Here is a 17,507-nt window from a genome sequence, read left to right as displayed (position 1 = left end):
TTGCTGGAATGCTGGGGCGGGGATACGGGCATCTAGACGAGAGCACCCGCAGCCTGTGTGCCAGGGACACGGAGGACACGGGAGGGGCTCCTGGGCCGCCGCCCCTCACAGCCAGCGCTGCGGGGCACGGCCGGGGCGCCGCTCTGCGCAGGGACACGGAGCCGCTCCGGACCCAGCGACGCCACACCGGGCCGGCCCGTGAGCGGAGCGAAGCCTGCGGGACGGGATGGGCAACCCCCTGCCCGGGGGGAAAGGAATAAGGAAGGAAGAAATGACATCCCGGCTCCCGAAAATCCCGCGGGTGAGTCACGGCGGGCGGGGAGGCGGCGGGGCTGCCCGGCGCGGCGCCCCCTGGCGGCAGAGCGGCCGCGCGGTTGTCACAGGCCGGAAAGTCCCGGCGCCCTGCCGGTGGAAATCCCCGGTGGGGTTTTTTTGTGTTGTGTTTTCAATCTCCCTTTTTTTTTTTTTTTTTTTTTTTTTCACCCGGGCGCTTAAACAGAAAGGGAAAAAAACAAGAGGCTGGGCTCAGCCCTTCATTCCGCAGCGGCGGCAGCGGCAGCAGCAGCAGCTCCGGCGGGGAGAGGGGAAGGAAGGAGCCCCGGCGCGGTGGGGGTTGATGGATCCTGAGCGCGGCCCCGTCCCACCGCCCCAGCCCCGCTGCTGAGCAGGAGCCGCGGCAGGATCGGCCGGAGGAGGAGCCGCCCGCGGAGAGGTGAGCGGCGCTGGGCAGGGCCCGGCGGAGCCCGGAGCTCTCCTGCCCCAGGGCGCCTCGGGCACCCGGCGGCTCTGGCGGCGGGCTCGGCCGCAGCCGTGTGCCGGCTCCCGGCCGGGCGGGGACGCTGTGCCCGCCGCTCCCGGCCCCGCGGGGCTCCGCGGCCGCTGCGGCTCGCAGAGCGGCCGGGCTCGCTGCGAGTGCCGCGGGGAAATCCGCCCTGGAGCTTCGGGCTCCTTCTCCGGGGGAGCTGGCGGGCCGTGTTGTGTCCTTCCCTTGCACGCCCAGCCCCCGGCGGAGCAGTAGGTCAGGGAACGAAGAACGCGGAACACTTAGTGTGTGTAAACCAGTCCTGTGGGATTTAAAAGAGCCTCGCTCCTCATCTTCTGATTTGATGAAGAGTAGTGCTGTGTTTTAGCTTGTACCGAGCGAAGACCCAGACAGAAAAATATGGGTGGGCTTAAAAGGTATTAAGCATGTTTGTTTTAGAAGTTTTAGCACTTTGTGGAGAAGTTTATTACTTGCTGTTTTTCAGCTAGAGGACAGAAAATGAAATAACTTTATGAAACCATGTGTAGATCTCAGAACAGTATTCAGCTTTCCCGAGCCCAGCATCTTCAGCATTACACCTTTGGAAAGGATGCTGACTCTAATTATTGTTTACAGCTGTTCCTTTCTGGGAATTCCTAGTGATTACTTGTGAGAAGGTTAAAGTAGCGTAGCACACAGCAAAGCACAGTAGACTACAAAGTAATATAACTGGAGCTCAGTTTTCTATTTTTAAATCTCCAGCTTAGGTGTCTGTTGAGTTCTGTTTGTTTCATCACATTGATTTTGAAAATAAGGGTTGCTTGGCTTTTGCCTTGGTTCACGTTTACGACCGTAAATAATACAGGCAGTAATTTCCACATGTGGAGGGGAAAAAATGCCGGTAGAGCATAGAATTGAATAATGTAGTTTCAGTGAATGCTTCTGTAAACTCAGTACTTTTTGTTACTTAAAGCTGGAAATAACCGTTTCAAGAGTCGATGCCGGTAGTGCTTAGTCATGTGATTAGTCTTTATTCGTGTAAAAAAATCCCATTGACTCAATGTTTCTACCAGCATAAGTAAGGAATTCAGTACTTTGGTCATCTCAGAGCAAAGTAGAGCTGTGGTTATCGCACAGCTTAGTAAGGGGTTGTTTGTATTTCCTTTTTAGACTCATTCATACATTACATAAATAGCATGTGTAAAACTATACTAGTGGGGGGAGTGGACGAGAAAGTATGTTCATTTTAAGCCTGTGTGCTGGTGGGGGAATGATAAGAATATGCCATCTTTATTACCTAAAGGAAAGCTTTTCCTTATGTTGCAAGATGTGACAGCTCTGCAGACCGTGCCTAGTGTTCTTAGGTTGTGTGAATGACATCACCCTAAAGTAGGACTTTGTAGCATCACCTGTTTCATCTGCCTCATCTGTTTAGGGCTTGTCGAGCTGTCCACCGTATCTCTCCATCAGCTGGTTCTCAGAGAGGTTATAGAGCTCAGCTCTTGGCACCTGGAGTTTGAGGTCCCCTCTCACCCTGACAGGGTCTTTTCAAAAGCTTTGGCTGGGCATTTGGAGGTGGATGTTGCCAATGGAAGTGTCTGGGTGAAGAGGGGAGAGCAACTCTTTCCCTGGGGGGAAGGAGGTGCCAAAGCCCTTCTGTGCAAGAGGGGTCTTCTGCCTCCATAGACCTGGGAATGCCTTCCTGGTCAGTCTGTCAGGCTGGAGTTCTTCTTCCTCTCTCTGTGCCTCCCATCTCCATGAGAAAACTTCCTAATAGTTACATAAACAATTTTTAGTTGCTTCTTGTTTCCGTGTACTTAATGTCCAGAGACTGAAACACGTATATGGCTTGATACTTGTCCCTAGATTCATAATCCAAATGGTAGGTTCTCCTAATGTGACTAGTTGTCCTCTAAAGATTTTAGGCATGCATACTTTTGTCTTGATACAATTTTTGCTTCATTTTTAAACAAAGCAAGAATGTTTGTGGACAGCATGGAGAGTCTCTCCCTGTAAAAACAGGTTATTGTTGTTCTTGCTGTAGTGCACAGGGGTTTTGAGGGATGTGGTCCCTACATTTGTCTCTAACTAGCCACAGAGTTGGTGTCCTCTGAGTAAGTATTTCATAGAGTGTAGGTTTGAGGTTATGGGTTTCTTTTTTTGTTTTTCCTGATGTACCCCATGAGGCCAGAGTTACTGAAGAAAGGGATGCAGGGCAGTAAACATTACATGTCCTACTGTGGAAATATATTGGGGGTTTTGAGCCAGAGATGGAAATGCTTTTTCAGCTCTGTTGACTTACCACTGACTAATAGTGGCACTGCAGTCTGCACCCCCACATACGGCACAAGCACTTCTGAGCCATAGCTCTGCTGCTCACAAAATACAAAGAGCCTCAAGGAAATAACCTAAGCCTGTCCTCGAGTGACAAACTCCTCATCTACCATATCTGGCCACTGTAAGTATGGGACTGATACTTGCACAGCCTGCGATTCTTTGTGCTCTTTCTGTGCTCTACTGACCGTCACTGCTCAGAATGTATGGGCTGTGGAAATCTGAAGTGGTCATTAACTGTGGTTTTTTTTGGCATGTTATCAAAACAAGAGCTTGAAAGGTCCTGAAATTCACCAAGTGCATATGGGATTACACTGTGCAATTATCAATTAGTTAAGTTTCCAGGATAATTTTCCCTTCCCTTGACCTTGCCTTCTCTTATCCTTATTTTGATTTAAATGCTTTTTTTGAATGATGATGCAGTTCCTTACTTACGCATAAATTCTTTTCAATATCACAGTAAATTGTATTAGCAAATGAGTGGGATAAGCTGATCAGTGTCTGTATCTGACTAATGCAGAAAAGTTAGTGAATGTGAGTTTTGAAAAAACGTTTTTTATGAAAGGCTCAGAAGGGCTGCATCCATCTGTACCTGTTTTAGGCAAAACTTCATCCAGAATCCCACCCTGAAAGTGCCTTCTCAGCCACTACAGTAGTGATAGCACTGTGATAGAAGGACACTAACATGCCAATAAAAGGATCCTTTTTCATTTCAGATGTCTTCTAGAAACATGGCTGGCCCACACAACCTTCCTCAAGCTTTGTATCAGAGCAATATGCTGAAGGCTATGAAGATCAGAGAGAGGACACCTGAGGATCTAGTCAAACCTCCCAGTGGAATAATTCATCACTTCAGGACTATGCACAGATACACCATAGAAATGTTCAGAATGTGCCAGTTTTGTCCCCAGTTTCGGGAAACACTTCAGAAGTCCCTGACTGACCAGGCTACCCAGACTTCACTGGAGCGCCACAGGAAGCTCAACTGGTGCAGGGAAGTTCGGAGACTTGTTCCTTTGAAGACTAATGGTAAGTTACAACCAGGTCTTTGCACTCACAGTGAAACAGGTCCTACAAATGTAGCACCTTTATTAATAGCATCTGAGTTCACATTACTGAAACAGAAGCACATGGCTTTAAAAATGTGCTGCCTTTCAATCTGTTTTGAAATTAAAATTCTTTCCACATGATGTGCTGTCCTGAGGCTGTAGCAGACCCTTGGCCATACCGCAGTATGTGAATATTATGGAAATGTCACAGATATTTTCATAATATCAGTAACCTGTGGCACTTCAGAGTCAAGAACAAGGCAGGGAAACCTGATTTGGAACATAATGCCTTCCCATGAGTCTGATTGCTCCATGTCGGCTGCCTCATCGGAAATGCCAAACATCCTTTATGCCAGGCAAGAGGAGCCTTCAGATGCCTTGAGTGACCAGGGATGCATTCCCATGTATATTTAGCAGAAGCTAATATCCTTCCAATAAGCCCTGCTGTTGTAGCTGGCAGGCAGTGCTTGCTTGCTGATCCAGCTTTAACAGCAGTGGTGGCAATAGCACTCAGAACCTGGAGCCTCCTGGGAACCTGACACTGCTGTCCCTGGAGTCAGTGCCCCATGCTGGGGCTGCTCCTTCATCCTCAGCTCCCTGCCTGGGTTTGCCAGCTCTTGCCTTCCCTCGGAGCCCACTGGTAAGTCCCATGTGTGTGACTGACACCCATCTTTGTGCAACACAAATTCTGCAGTGCCCTTTTCTTTCAACAGTCAGTGCTGGTTTCAGGACTTGGCTTTTGGGTTACTCTGTGTGTGTATTGCATCAAGTGCTACAAATGAAAAGGCACAGCAGTAGTGCCAAGATTTCCTGAACAGGTTATGTTTGTCCACAGTCTTGAGCAGGAAGCCTTGGCACATGACTGTAAGAGTCATGGGCATTTTACATTCAGTGGAGGAAAGATTTGGTAATGGCTATGACTTATGGTCATGCAGCTGCAAACTTGGACTCAGGATTCTTTACAGCACAGGTTGCCCCTAACCAAGAACAATAGACTGTGACAGTGAGGACTTCAGGAAGATGAAAAATACATACTCTTTGCTCAAGGAGCAGATCACAGCAGTTATACAAACACTGGGTGTGGTGGATCTGCAGTATTGTTGAAGTCCATGTTGTGTTCTGGGTTTGCTTCTTTTCATATCTGCTTGTATACACATTAACCTTATCTTCCTAGTCCACATTTTTTCCTTTCCAAATTCTGCCATATTTCTCAGTCTGACTGTACACAGCCGTGTTGTACAGAAGCCATAGAAATAGACCTACTGAGTAGATGTCACTTGCCAACCTAAAGCCCAATGCTGATGTGCGTGTCTGTAACTGTTGTAGAGGCATTGACCTTCTGGTGGGCTTTTTGGGCTGCCTCTTCATTGGTGTAAAATTCTCATGACTACAATGAGGGGTGTGCACAGAAGTCATGGAATCTTGAGCTTTGGAAGTACCAGAGTTGCAGCCAGGGCAGGCAGTGCTTTGCACATACTGGGAAGGTAACATCAACTCCAGGTGTTGCATCTTAAAAATTTCACTCAAATAGATTTTCTAGGAAAATGGACAATGTGCACAATTTTTGCCCAGGGCAAAGAGTAAGAGGTTTAGAATCCCCCGTCACCAGTCAATACAAATCCTGCAGGGGTTAACGCTGCCTGGACAGCCCCTTGTTGGTGACCACATTACATTCAGCAGCACTGACCTCCTTCTTTGTCTCATGACCATCGGCCAGTGTGGACTTGGATCCCACCCATGAGCAGGCATACCTGTATATGAGGTGCTGAAATAGTAGGGCAGGTTGAGGGAAGGCAAAGCAAGATTTGTGGTCTCCCCATACACTGAGCAGACAAAGAACTTGGCTTCAGTTCAGTGCTCCAGGGTCATTAAGTGCATGAGTAGGAGTGGCTTTGGAAACCTGTGGGTTATGCAAAGTAGTTGCATAGAAGGGCCTTTGTAGGAGAAAGAAGGTAGATTGGACTGTAGGAGAGGATCTCTGAAAGAAGTGCAGAAGCCTGGAGAAGCCCTGTATTATCCTAGAAAACAACTTTTTTTTTTTTCTCCCATGTGGCGTGAAAAATATTTTTTGAACGTTTAGCTGCTTAACCCATAAATATGAGAGGAATATGTTAGTTCTCTCAGTTAACAGTGGACTTTCTTCAGAAAATTCTGGGGTTTTTCTGATTAAGGCTGCAGCTGTTGAAAACAGAGAAAGTATCTCCTAGAGGATCTTTTGATATATATTTTACCTGATATGTTTGTGGATCTGTGGAGTGGTGGGGTTTTCTTAATTAAAAAAGCCATTTTGAATTCACTACATATTTCTTTGCAGACATCTGAATGGAGATAAAGGAAAGCGGTAGGAGGTACAAAAATCGAAACTCTTAGGGTTTTTTCTTCTTTTTTTTTTTTTCAATTTAAAAATTCCAGCATCTATTGGCTGTAGAGATTTCACTTGTATAATGAATTGGCATTCATTCCAGCTCGCCCAGCCACACCCCCTGGGAAAGTCCGAGGGAGGCCACGCTGCAGCCGCAGAACAAAAAGTACAACTGTTGCTCAATTGCTAGTCAAACGGTGTGGGGGAATTCCAAGTGCTGTGTAAGGAATTTTGGGCAGTGCTTCTAAATAAAGAACCGAAAGTGAGCTCTCAGAGAGAGAAAAAAATTAGTCTTATCTTTGCTCTAGATTTTGCAAAGGGAAAATTTTAATGGGATTAATATGTCATCTTTCTTGGTCAGAAGGAAACACAGTCAGTTTTTCTGTCTTCTTGGTTGTTCCCTGATTTTTGAGCTCAAGTAAGCAGCCTGCAGAATTGAAGTAAGCTTTGCAGGACTGCATTCATAAAATAGAAGGCTGTTGCAGGAATCTGATATGCACCAATCCCATAACAATTTATGAAGCATTGAGTAGATTTCAAATCATATCTTGTTCGGGAAGTGAAGTCTGTTGTAGGCTTTTCTCTGCAATTTCACAGAATAAGCAGCAAAAGTGTTCACAAATTGTGTAATTGAACTCATCACGTATGTGACACATTGGGTTTCATTCTTTTGTGGGAGTTCTTTGGGTGCATTTGTTTGCGTTTTTTTCATGGAAGAAAAATCTAGTAGCTTTACCAGGGTTGATGTCTTCTATTCCAAGAAAAGTGCTGTGGTTTCTTAGCATTATGTGAATCTGTTTACCACTGTGGTAGACATCAGACCTAGTTTTGCATCTGAGGATGTGACAGTAACGATTCTTAATGTCTCCCTTTCAGGGGAGACATCCCCTTTTTGAAGAAGGTAGCTAGAGATAGAATTTGAAACTCAGACATAGGTGTATTTCTTTTTACACCTTTTGATTATCTCCTCTGAGTCTCAGTTTCCACTCTGAAACTGCAGAATACCACAATCCTTCCTACCTGTAAAGAGGAATTTTTTTAATGCAAGAAGATTGTGTAAATGAAAATCAAATCACTGTTTTTCATTGACTTAATTTTGTGTTTTAAAATCAGCCCTCTAAGTAATATATGTAACAACCCAGCATGCTATCATTTCTGAGAGGAAGGCCAGAGGTGTTCCTATGATTGCTTTACATAAATCACCTGCCATTCCCTTTCTGTCTACTTTTTAATTACAGTTCCTCCATCAAGCACAGCCAAGGGCCAAACAGTGCTCATCAGGGGATATGAGGCTTGGTGTTACTATAATATTTTCTTAATAGTTTCCATTTTCTCAACCTCATGCTGTTGGGTGTATATTTGTGTAAACACCAATGAGGGAGATTTACATATTTTTTTTGTAATTTTAAGATTGCTTTGTTGTGTTTAAAAAGCTATTTTAGCTGTGTTTGACATTTGTAGTTGACCCCAAAATTTAGTTTGTGATATCAGTCAAAGTTAAGTAAGGTAGGTAAGGGGCATTGCTGTATGACAGCTTAACTTGGACTGGTACAGAGACAAAACCAGTAGGGAGGGAAGTTTTTTCTTTCTGTCTCTGAACAGAGACCATAACTCTAGCCCCCTTCTTTACAACCCTTCTGTCTGAGGCTTAGAGAGAAGTGCACAGGGAATACACTTATTTGTGGTGTAATTCTATGTCCCACAGGCTTGTGGCATTTTATTTAAGGAGCCATTTGAAAATAATGCACTCTGTCTTTTTTTTTTCCAGGCGATGGAAATTGCCTTATGCATGCTGCATCACAGTACATGTGGGGTATTGAAGACATCGACCTTGTCTTAAGAAAAACATTGTTTAGTGCTCTCAGGGAGATTGACACACGGAACTTCAAGCTCCGCTGGCAGCGGGAGGCTGTTAAATCCCAGGAGTTTGTAGAGACAGGACTCCATTATGACACCCGGGTAAGGCGGCCGGAGGGAGTGGTGCTGTTTTCTAGTGCTCACCAGCATTGCCTTGCTGATTCTGTTTGCTTTGTGGCTTCACGGATTCTGTCATTAATGAGAGCAGAAATAGTCTTCCTTTGGAGGAAATGGGAACGTGATTATTTGGGCACTCTGTGCTGCAGCTGGTTCCTGAGCTCCATGTCGTTGAACTATTGGTAACAGCTGTTTCTTTCCTCAGAACTGGGAGGAGGAGTGGGAATACCTCATTGAAATGACCTCCCCAGAAATATCTGGGGCTCGAAATAGACTCCCCTATAATGCACTGGAAGAAATCCACATCTTTGTCCTTGCTAACATCCTCCGAAGGCCAGTCATTGTCCTGGCAGGTGAGTTGCCTGACAGTCATCCCACTGTGTTACTCTTGTGCTGTGTTAGTAATCTTAGTCAACACCTGTTGTTTTCAGGCAGATGCATTTCAGAACACTGTGTTTTCAGAAATTATTATAAAACCCCTAACATACGTTTTTTCTTGCCTGTAGCACATACTTATTTGTGTTTTCTTTTTCTTCTTTATGCAGATAAAGTAGTTAGAAGCTTAGAGTCAGGCTCCAGTTTTGCTCCTCTGAATGTTGGTGGTGTTTACTTGCCCCTCCTTTGGCCAGCTGAAGAATGCTACAGATACCCAATTGTGCTTGGCTATGACAACATGCATTTTACACCACTGGTGACTCTGAAGGACAGCGGGCCAGGTATTTTTCAAGTACCTCATTTGGTATTTATATTACTTCTTCAAAACCACTGCGCTGATAAAGCATTTAAAATATGATCTGGTTTAGCTTTGCATTTTTAAGGTTAAATTAGATTAATTTGAAATATATTCCTAAAATGTGAGCAGAAAAAGCTTTCTGTGAATCTGAGTAGAAATTAAAGGTTACCTTCAAGATATTGGTTGAGAGTAGAGTGCAGCTCATCTGCTTGCAGGCTGGAATTGGTCAAAGGGTAACCTCTGCTTTATTGTGTTCTGGCCTCCCTTCCATATTTGTAAGAGAAGAAACTTTGAAAGATGCAGTCTCACAGCAGGGCACCACTGCCTAGCAGAAATAATGAAATATATGCTTTACCAGTTTTAACACATCTCTTCTGAGTGGACAGTAGTTCTCTAGGTTCAGGTTACAGCATCATCCCACCAAAAGGCATAACAAACAAAGACCTACAATCCTGTTCAAGTGGAGTAGATAGTTGCTATAGGGACATTAAAAGTACTGTGCAATGGGGCTAAGTTTGTGATGTAGCTGTGTTTGCAACCTCCCTCATGCTCTGCCCAGCTGTTCTCCTCTCTCTCAAAAATTTAGTGGTGGTATCTCCATGTGTTGCATTTTATGGTTATTCCTAACTGGCTGGTTATGTTTGTGTAAATATACAAATACACATACATATTTATCTCTGTGTGTGTGTGTGTTTTTGTTTGTGTATGTGCTAATCCATCTTGTTTCCCCACAGAAATCCGGGCTGTCCCTCTGGTCACCAGTGAGCAAGGCAGATTTGAGGATTTGAATGTGCACTTTCTGACAGATATAGAAGAGAGGGAGAAAGAGCAGCTGCTAAAAGACTACTTGATAGTGATAGAAATTCCAGTGCAAGGCTGGGATCACGGTACAACTCATCTAATTAATGCTGCCAAGTGAGTGTCATTCCTGTTTCCTCAAAGTTATCTTGTTTACAGAGGCGGGACAAGCTGGGCAGCCCAGTGTGTTCTTTTGGTCTTTCCTTCCTTCCTAGGTGGTCCATGTGTTTACTACCTGAAATATGAAACATTGGCATTACTGTTAATACATTTTGAAGTAGTATGAGCTGAGGCCAGTCTCAAATTTAAAGGCAAAAATGTGTTCAGATTTAGCAAACTGAAACTAGCATTTTAGAAGAAAAAATCCATTTGATCAGTTTCACTGACTTTTGGATTACACAGGAGGGTGGCTGAAAAGTACTTCAATGCAGGAACTAGTTAGCCCAAGCTCTTGTGCTTTGTGTAAGGGCACATTGCATAATGGGCAGTTGGTGTAAGTTTGGCTGCCCTGGGTAAAGCACTTGGCAGTATGTTCTGAGCACAGGTGCCTCAACACCCTGGGCTGTTCCGTGTGGCAGCAGGCAGGAAGCTGTGGCCAGTGGAGGAGCCAGCATCTCTGCTGGTCCCTCTGATGGTTGAGCATCAGTAACATGCAGGGAGCAGCTGGCAACACCCATCAGCTTCTCATATGCAGTGGCAGTGGCAGTGATGCCCAGCCAGTCCCCTCAGAACTGATGGAGGGGAGTAACTCCTGTATCCTCTGTTTTTGCTTCCACTACCACACGGAAAGGAATCTTCATTCTCTTGGCTGGTTCTGGTGTAGGGGCCTTGAAAATTGAAGTCCTTCTACCCAAAGCATGTAATCACATGTAAAGGGTAGCACTTGAGCTTCCCTAGTTGCTCTGCCTAGATGTGTTCTGGAGTATTGCCAGAAATGTTAGCTCCTCATCCTGCCAACTGTGGCATGGTGAAGCTCCAGTGTAGGATTTTCCCTGCAGCTGGAGGCAGAGTAAGGATGCTAGCATTGCACATGCCGTGCTGAAGCCCCACAGTTTGTTAGAAGAATGCTGCTGGTAGATACAGACCCAACAGGGCAGAACCAGGAGGAGATTTCATGATAAACTGTATCATTATGCTCAGTTGAAGACTGATCCTCAGAGCAATTCACCATTTGGGGGACTTTCTGCTTCTGAGAGATTACCCATATTCTTTATGCAAACAGCTCTTAGACAGAAAACCCTCACTTAGCAAAGCCTTTTAAGAATATTTCTGTTTAGCATTGTGTCAGGACATTTATTTCAGATGTGAAAGTCTCCGTCACTGAACACCTGCTTTTAAAATTATTTCCATTTACAGTAGCAGTGTAACATCCCAGATCTTCTGTCTGAGTAATATGGATGTGCATTAAATCTACATTTCCTTCCCACGTTGCTTGTATTTGCTTCCACCCCCACCATCTGCTCTTTTCAGCCACTGATGCAATCTTCCTTTTTTTGGCTGTCAGGTTAGATGAAGGCAACCTACCCAAAGAAATAAACCTCGTGGAAGATTACTTTCAACTGGTACAGCATGAGTACAAGAAGTGGCAGGAGAATGTTGAACCTGCTAGAAGAGAGACATGTTCCAGGAACAGACAGGATCTGTCACTTTCCCAGCTCTCCCTCTTACAGATGAAATGTGAAACGCCAAATTGCCCTTTCTACATGTCTGTGAACACCCAGCCCTACTGCCACGAATGCTTTGAGCAGAGGTCCCAAGGAAACAAGGGAAGAAAGCAGGGCTCCAAAGCAGGACCTGAGAAGCTGAAGGCATCTGGGTCAGGCTCCTCCCGTGGGGATATTTGTGAACCTGGGGGATGGACATCTGAAGGGCCTGTAACAGAGCCTCGCTCTGCACCTCCGACCGCTCCGAGCCTTTTCCTGTACAGTGAAACCACAGCCATGAAGTGCAGGACCCCAGACTGCCCCTTCACACTGAATGTGCAACACAATGGGCTGTGTGAACGCTGCTACAACAGACAGCTCAGTCCCTGCAACAACTTGGATGACCAGAGACACTTAGACTATGCCACATGCAAAATGTGCCGTCAAAAGGCCAAGAGGACCTTCAATGGTATATGCAGCACTTGCTTCAAAAGGTCTACAGAGCAGTCCCCAAATGGCAGTCCTGCTTTCCTGCCCACCTGCCACCAGAGATCAACATCTGACCCATCCCAGATCTCACAGATCCTCCACCAGCACTCCTGCCATCAGGCTCCCAACAGCCATGGCAAGGAGCCCCCGCCACCAGCACTGCCTCCCGAGGAGAACAGGGGAGGCAACCTCTGTAGGAAACCTGGTTGCAAGTTTTTTGGGACATCACAAAATGAGGGCTTTTGCACGCTGTGTTTCTTTGAGTACAGGGAAAACCATGGTAAGTGGAGATGGAGTGAGCTTTGACACACTTTGGCTGCAGATCAGTCTCCTTGAACTGTGAAGTTCTTTGTGTACTGGGTGATAAAAGAGCAGGGGGTGATGAAAAGAGTGTGAGGAGAAGGTGATTTTCTGTCTTATTATCCTGTTGTCATGGTTTAACCCCAGCCAGCAACCAAGCCCCAAACAGCTGCTACCTCACTCTCCCACCTGTGGGCTCAGGTAGAGAATAGAAAGCGTAAAAGCTGGAAAACTCATGGGTTGGGATAAAGAGAGTTTAATAGGAAAAGCAAAAACTGCATACACAAGCAAAGCAAAACAAAGAATTAATTCATTACTTGCCATGGGCGGGCAGGTGTTCAAGCTTTGTCTTCTCCCATGCACCCTTGCCAGCAGGGCAGTATGAAAAGCAGAAAAGGCCTTGGCACTGTGTAAGCCCCGCTCAGCAATAACAAAAACATCTCAATATTATCAGCCTTGTGCTCAGCACAAATCCAAAACACAGCCCCATACCAGCCACTGTGAAGAAAATTAACTTTACCCCAGCCAAAACCAGCCTGCTATAAAGAGGTGCATGGCAGCAGTGTGAGGAATCTGTGAAATCTCTTGTAAAACTTACTTTCAGCTTTGATGGAAGCAAAACCAACTCAGGAGGGGGTGGTTTTTGATACCTCCCCATCATCCCCTTCAGTCATGATTTGGTATGAATTTTCTTCACAGCTAGACAAGTTGTAGAGGTCAGTGAAGGAAATGCTGTAAATATATGGAAAGCACTGAAAATCAGTTATGTTAGCAAGGTGTTTAAAAAGCCTTGAAGACTCTGTAGATCTCTATCTGTTCTGGATGTAACAGGTATAATGCTTTGGAGTAACCACTGTAGTTGTCTTGACAAGCAGAACAAGTAGAATTTGACTGTAGGTAATTAGCTTGTATTTTGGAGTAACTTTGGAGTGTGTTGTTATACTCTGCCTTGAAATCTTCCTTGGTAATACCCTGCGTGTGCATGCACTTTTGTTTAAAGACTGACTTTCAAAAAGGCAATAGTTTGAATAAATCACAGCATGAAATCTTCATCTTTCATGCTACTGCCGTGTTTCACAGGTAAAGAGCGCTTAGGTATAGAGCCTGCAAGGCCTGTGTAAGAGAGAATTATTACTTATCTCTTCAGATTATTTTATTGCTAGTAAGTTTGCTGATACAAATAAAGAAACATGTAATAGGTTGGGTTGGAAGGGATCTTTAAAGATCATCTAATTCAACCCCCCTGCTGTTGGCAGAGACATCTTTCACAACGCTGAGCTTTCCACATGCGTTCAGATTAGGGAACTTCTGTGCCAGCTTGCAATACCTTATTTTCCAGCATTGCTCACAATTAAATCTTTTTTCCTTCTGATTGTGGAATATATACGTTTGCTTCATGAGACTAAAAAGTATAATGCACTTCTTCCCCTTAAGCTCTCTACCACTGTACTTCAATTGTCTGATGTGACTGAAGTGGGGGAGGCTGAAATGGGTAGGTCACAGATGGCAGTCAAAGTGAAGTCAAAGGTGAAATTTGTCTTGACTTCAGTGTGATCTAGGTTTCCCACTTAGGGCAAGTTTTTCCCAAATCATCTGTTTCAACAACTTACATTAAATTCAGGCTGCATTAGCACACTTATGTATGTAACACAAAGAAAGATGTACCAATGGGGGTGTCTCAGGATAGTCAAAAACTCATGTTTGAGGCTAGTTGATATTTTAAATTTATTTTAATTTTTACGGTGGACAGCTTTTTGCATCTGCTTTGGGTGATCAGTTCTATTGGACCGATTCAAGCTGCTCCTGTTCATGCTTTGCTTTACAGACAGTGTTTTGCTACGCCACCAGAGGAGATCTCAGAGGAAGTCTTCAGCACCAGATCAGACAGGGAGCTCCGCTGCCGGCTTCCGTAACACGGTGTCCTGCCAGCGGCGCGACTGCGGCACCCTGGGCAGCACAATGCTCGAGGGGTACTGCCAGAACTGCTTCATTATAGCCCAGAACCAGCGATTCCAAGAAGCCAGAAGGACAGAAGAACAGCTGGTGAGACAGCCAGAAGTAAGTGTGAACTTCTCAAAACCTTCCTGTTGTTTAGCGCTGCATGTTTTTCTCTTGTGGGAACAACTTGGGATCCATGCTAGAAAATCCTCAAATGGCTGCAGCTTAACTATCATGGAAAGACAAGCATAGAGCATATCATGAGTTTTTTCTGCTGCAGTTGAGCAGCGCCCGTAAAAAGTCGTTCTCAATTTAGGGTTGTCCTGGCCCTGCTCAGTTGTACTTCCACTGGGATTTTGCCAGCAATTCCAGAGGAAGCAATTGGACCAACAGCTAGGTTGTTTTGTTGGCTGGGGAAGGATTTTTGTTCTTACCCTTATAGCTGTGCAGTTGTGTCAAGGGGTTCAAGTTGCATTTTTGATTGAGTCCATCACAGATTGTGTTTGTTCCAGATAAGGTTTTTAATTTGGTTTGTTATGGTCCTTTTAGAATTGAGGATTGCCAAAGATAAAAAAGCCACTATTTTTTCCTCAGAAATGACGGAATTTGTGATTTTCTTTGGTAAAACTCAACTTGGCTCTTGGTACTGTACTTCATAGAAGTGCCTGGGAACAATCCCCAGGTGATTACCTATACAAACCACGAACAGAGTAAAAAGGAAATGAAAAGCCATTTGTGCTGCCAGCACAGCAGCTGACAATGTGTTTTAATATTTTTCAAGAGAACAGGGCAGCACAGAGGAGATGTGCAGCGCGCAGCATTGAGTGCCCAGAAGAGACAGTGTGCTGTGGCTTCGTGTAGAAACAACCAGGCCTGCAGGAGTGATGACCTGTGCCCGGAGTGCCGGCGCCTTGGTCAGCTGCCGCCGTCGGGGAGCGCCCGGGAGACGGTGGCACAGGAGCCTCCCAAGCAACGCTGCCGAGCCCCCGCCTGCGACCACTATGGCAATGCCAAGTGCAATGGCTACTGCAATGAATGCTACCAGTTCAAACAGATCTATGGCTAGTGGCGAACCAGAAAGCAATACCAGCTGCTTCCTTCTCTGAAATGGTGCTACGTCCAAAACACTTTAACAGTCCTGGGAGTGGGAGGGTGGGGGGAAACATAAGCTGTCTGCTCAGATCATGTTTATTCCCAAGAATGGGAATAAATTTCTACTTCCTCTAAACACTGCATACAAGGACTGCTGAGAAGGTCACATTGCCTTCTGCACAGAGCTCTCATTCGTGACTAAGCTCCTACAATGCCATATTTAATTCTTGGACTTCCCAGGAGGAAGTGTGAAGCATTTGAATCCAAAGAACTTCCCAGTTCTGCCTGTTTCTCAATACCTCCCCTCTCCCAGGCAAGGAGCCGTGTCTACTCTCAGAGATGCAGGACCTTTTTATGGTTGCATACATCAGTCAGGTGCAAGTCCTTCCTGAATGGGATTACCCATGACAGACTGATGCTACTTCTAGTTGACATCTGAAGAAACGTGGTTTGGTTTGCCCATGTCCTTGCTGTACTTACAGAGCTCACCAGGGTGGGAGCTCCAGCGGGCATTCAGGGTGATAACAGCAAGCACTTCTGTGTTTGCAGAGCCCTCAACAATCCACAGCCAAAAACAAGACCAGCACTGCTCTACTCCTTTAACATGCTTAACCAAATCAGCATTTAGATCCTTTCCCAAATCCCAAGACAGCTGGAAAGACAGAAGTTGCAGAAGAAATGCATGTGATGGTGAAAATGTATCCTGCCATTTCCCACTTGCGTGGAAGGAATTACCTCCAAGAGACAAGAAAAACCCCAAAGCCCTTTGTCTTCACTTCTGAAACGAGATCAACTCCTGTCTCTCTTGCACTGTAAATGTCAGGAGTATGCGTGTGCTGTTCATACCCTCCTGCCTCATTTCTGTCACACTTTCTGTCATCCCTAATGTGATTCTGTTACCACACAAACAGCTGGGAGCTCAGTAACAAGAGTTCTTCAGGGCTGAAATTTTACTCCTGAAGTTTATGCATCCACTTCTCAATCAGCAATACTTTCTTTAGTAATCTCAGCTTTACCACTGTGCCTGTTACCTGCTTCTCTCTTCTCCTTTTACACCTTTTAAGTTTTCAGCATCTGTTTTGCTGCTATGATTTTGGACGTGAGATCTCTTCTAACTTGCTTCTCAAGTTTAGAATCTTTTTCTAGTTATTAAAAAAAACCAAAAAAATTTAAATAACTCATCACTTATTTCTGTTAAATTTTATATATTTTGTGAACCTTAATGTGAACATATGTTTTATTAAAATATTTATATTATTTGAAACAATGCAATCTGAAATTTGCACAGCTAGGATTTTTTTTTACATATATTTACTCTAGTGTTGAAAGTTACAAACTTAAATGTATAATTGAAAAACTTTCTCTGGTATAAAGAAATAAATTATTGAAGGATTGAATTTGTTATTTTTATATCTGTGGACAGGGGGGATGGGACACCCCCAGAAGGAAGCCTTTCTGTTCAGCACTACCATTCAGCATGTTACTGCTCCTTGGTGCAGATGGTGCAGCCAAGTGGTTTGAAGAGGTGAGAGATAACTTGCTGTGAGTGGGTGTTCTCTCAGAAAGGGCTCTTGGTTCTGTTGAAGGACCTGGGCATAAGAAGTTGGTTCCTGTGAGTGCAGAGTATTTTCAGTCCCCAGAAGAATGAGTGTGGGAGAGTATGGATGGTACAGGAGAAGACTGCAACAAAACCTAAGCTACACTGACTTGCCTTGGCTTTCTGTGTTATCCCATCCATTATTTCAGGAATTCCCAACAAGTGGTGTTTGAGTGCCACCCTGGGAGGTGGTGGTGGCAGCACGTGATCCCAGCCTCCACACAGCTGTGTGTGCAGCCCCAAAGGCACAGACCAGCCTTCAGCCTTCCCTCTGCCAGGGACAGCAGGGAAGCCTTGGCATCGAGTTGCTCAGGAGTTCATGAAGAGCCAGTTGCCAACTGCTCTTTGAAAAACTACATGAAAGCGGTGTTTTCTCATCCCAAGCTCAGCCTAACCCAGCCTCCTTGCCAGGGGATTTCTGCACCATAACTCCTGTACTGGCACTCAGGTGTTTCA

The 17,507-nt window shown here is 45.1% G+C and overlaps 1 protein-coding gene across 4 annotated transcripts; it reads left to right on the top strand.

Annotated features, from left to right (window-relative positions):
- Positions 1 to 240: 240 nt before the first annotated feature.
- TNFAIP3 (TNF alpha induced protein 3) lies at positions 241 to 16,858 on the top strand. Of its 4 annotated transcripts, none has more exons than XM_064413564.1 (9): positions 241 to 301; positions 3,793 to 4,105; positions 8,256 to 8,446; positions 8,667 to 8,814; positions 9,007 to 9,177; positions 9,929 to 10,109; positions 11,497 to 12,404; positions 14,250 to 14,482; positions 15,144 to 16,858. In XM_064413564.1, exons 1-9 carry the CDS (start codon positions 272 to 274, stop codon positions 15,426 to 15,428), a joined length of 2,460 nt encoding a protein of 819 aa, XP_064269634.1. In that variant the 5' UTR covers positions 241 to 271; the 3' UTR covers positions 15,429 to 16,858. The 4 variants fall into 4 exon arrangements, with proteins under 4 accessions (XP_064269634.1, XP_064269635.1, XP_064269636.1 ...); XM_064413565.1 differs by lacking the exon at positions 241 to 301 and adding an exon at positions 479 to 712 and having other exon boundaries at positions 15,144 to 16,857; XM_064413566.1 differs by lacking the exon at positions 241 to 301 and adding an exon at positions 1,030 to 1,179.
- Positions 16,859 to 17,507: the final 649 nt, after the last annotated feature.

Source organism: Passer domesticus, chromosome 3 (genome assembly GCF_036417665.1).
Source record: "Passer domesticus isolate bPasDom1 chromosome 3, bPasDom1.hap1, whole genome shotgun sequence".
NCBI lineage: Eukaryota > Metazoa > Chordata > Aves > Passeriformes > Passeridae > Passer > Passer domesticus.
Note: the sequence above shows the minus strand (reverse complement) of the source record. Positions and strands in the feature narration are given on the sequence as shown.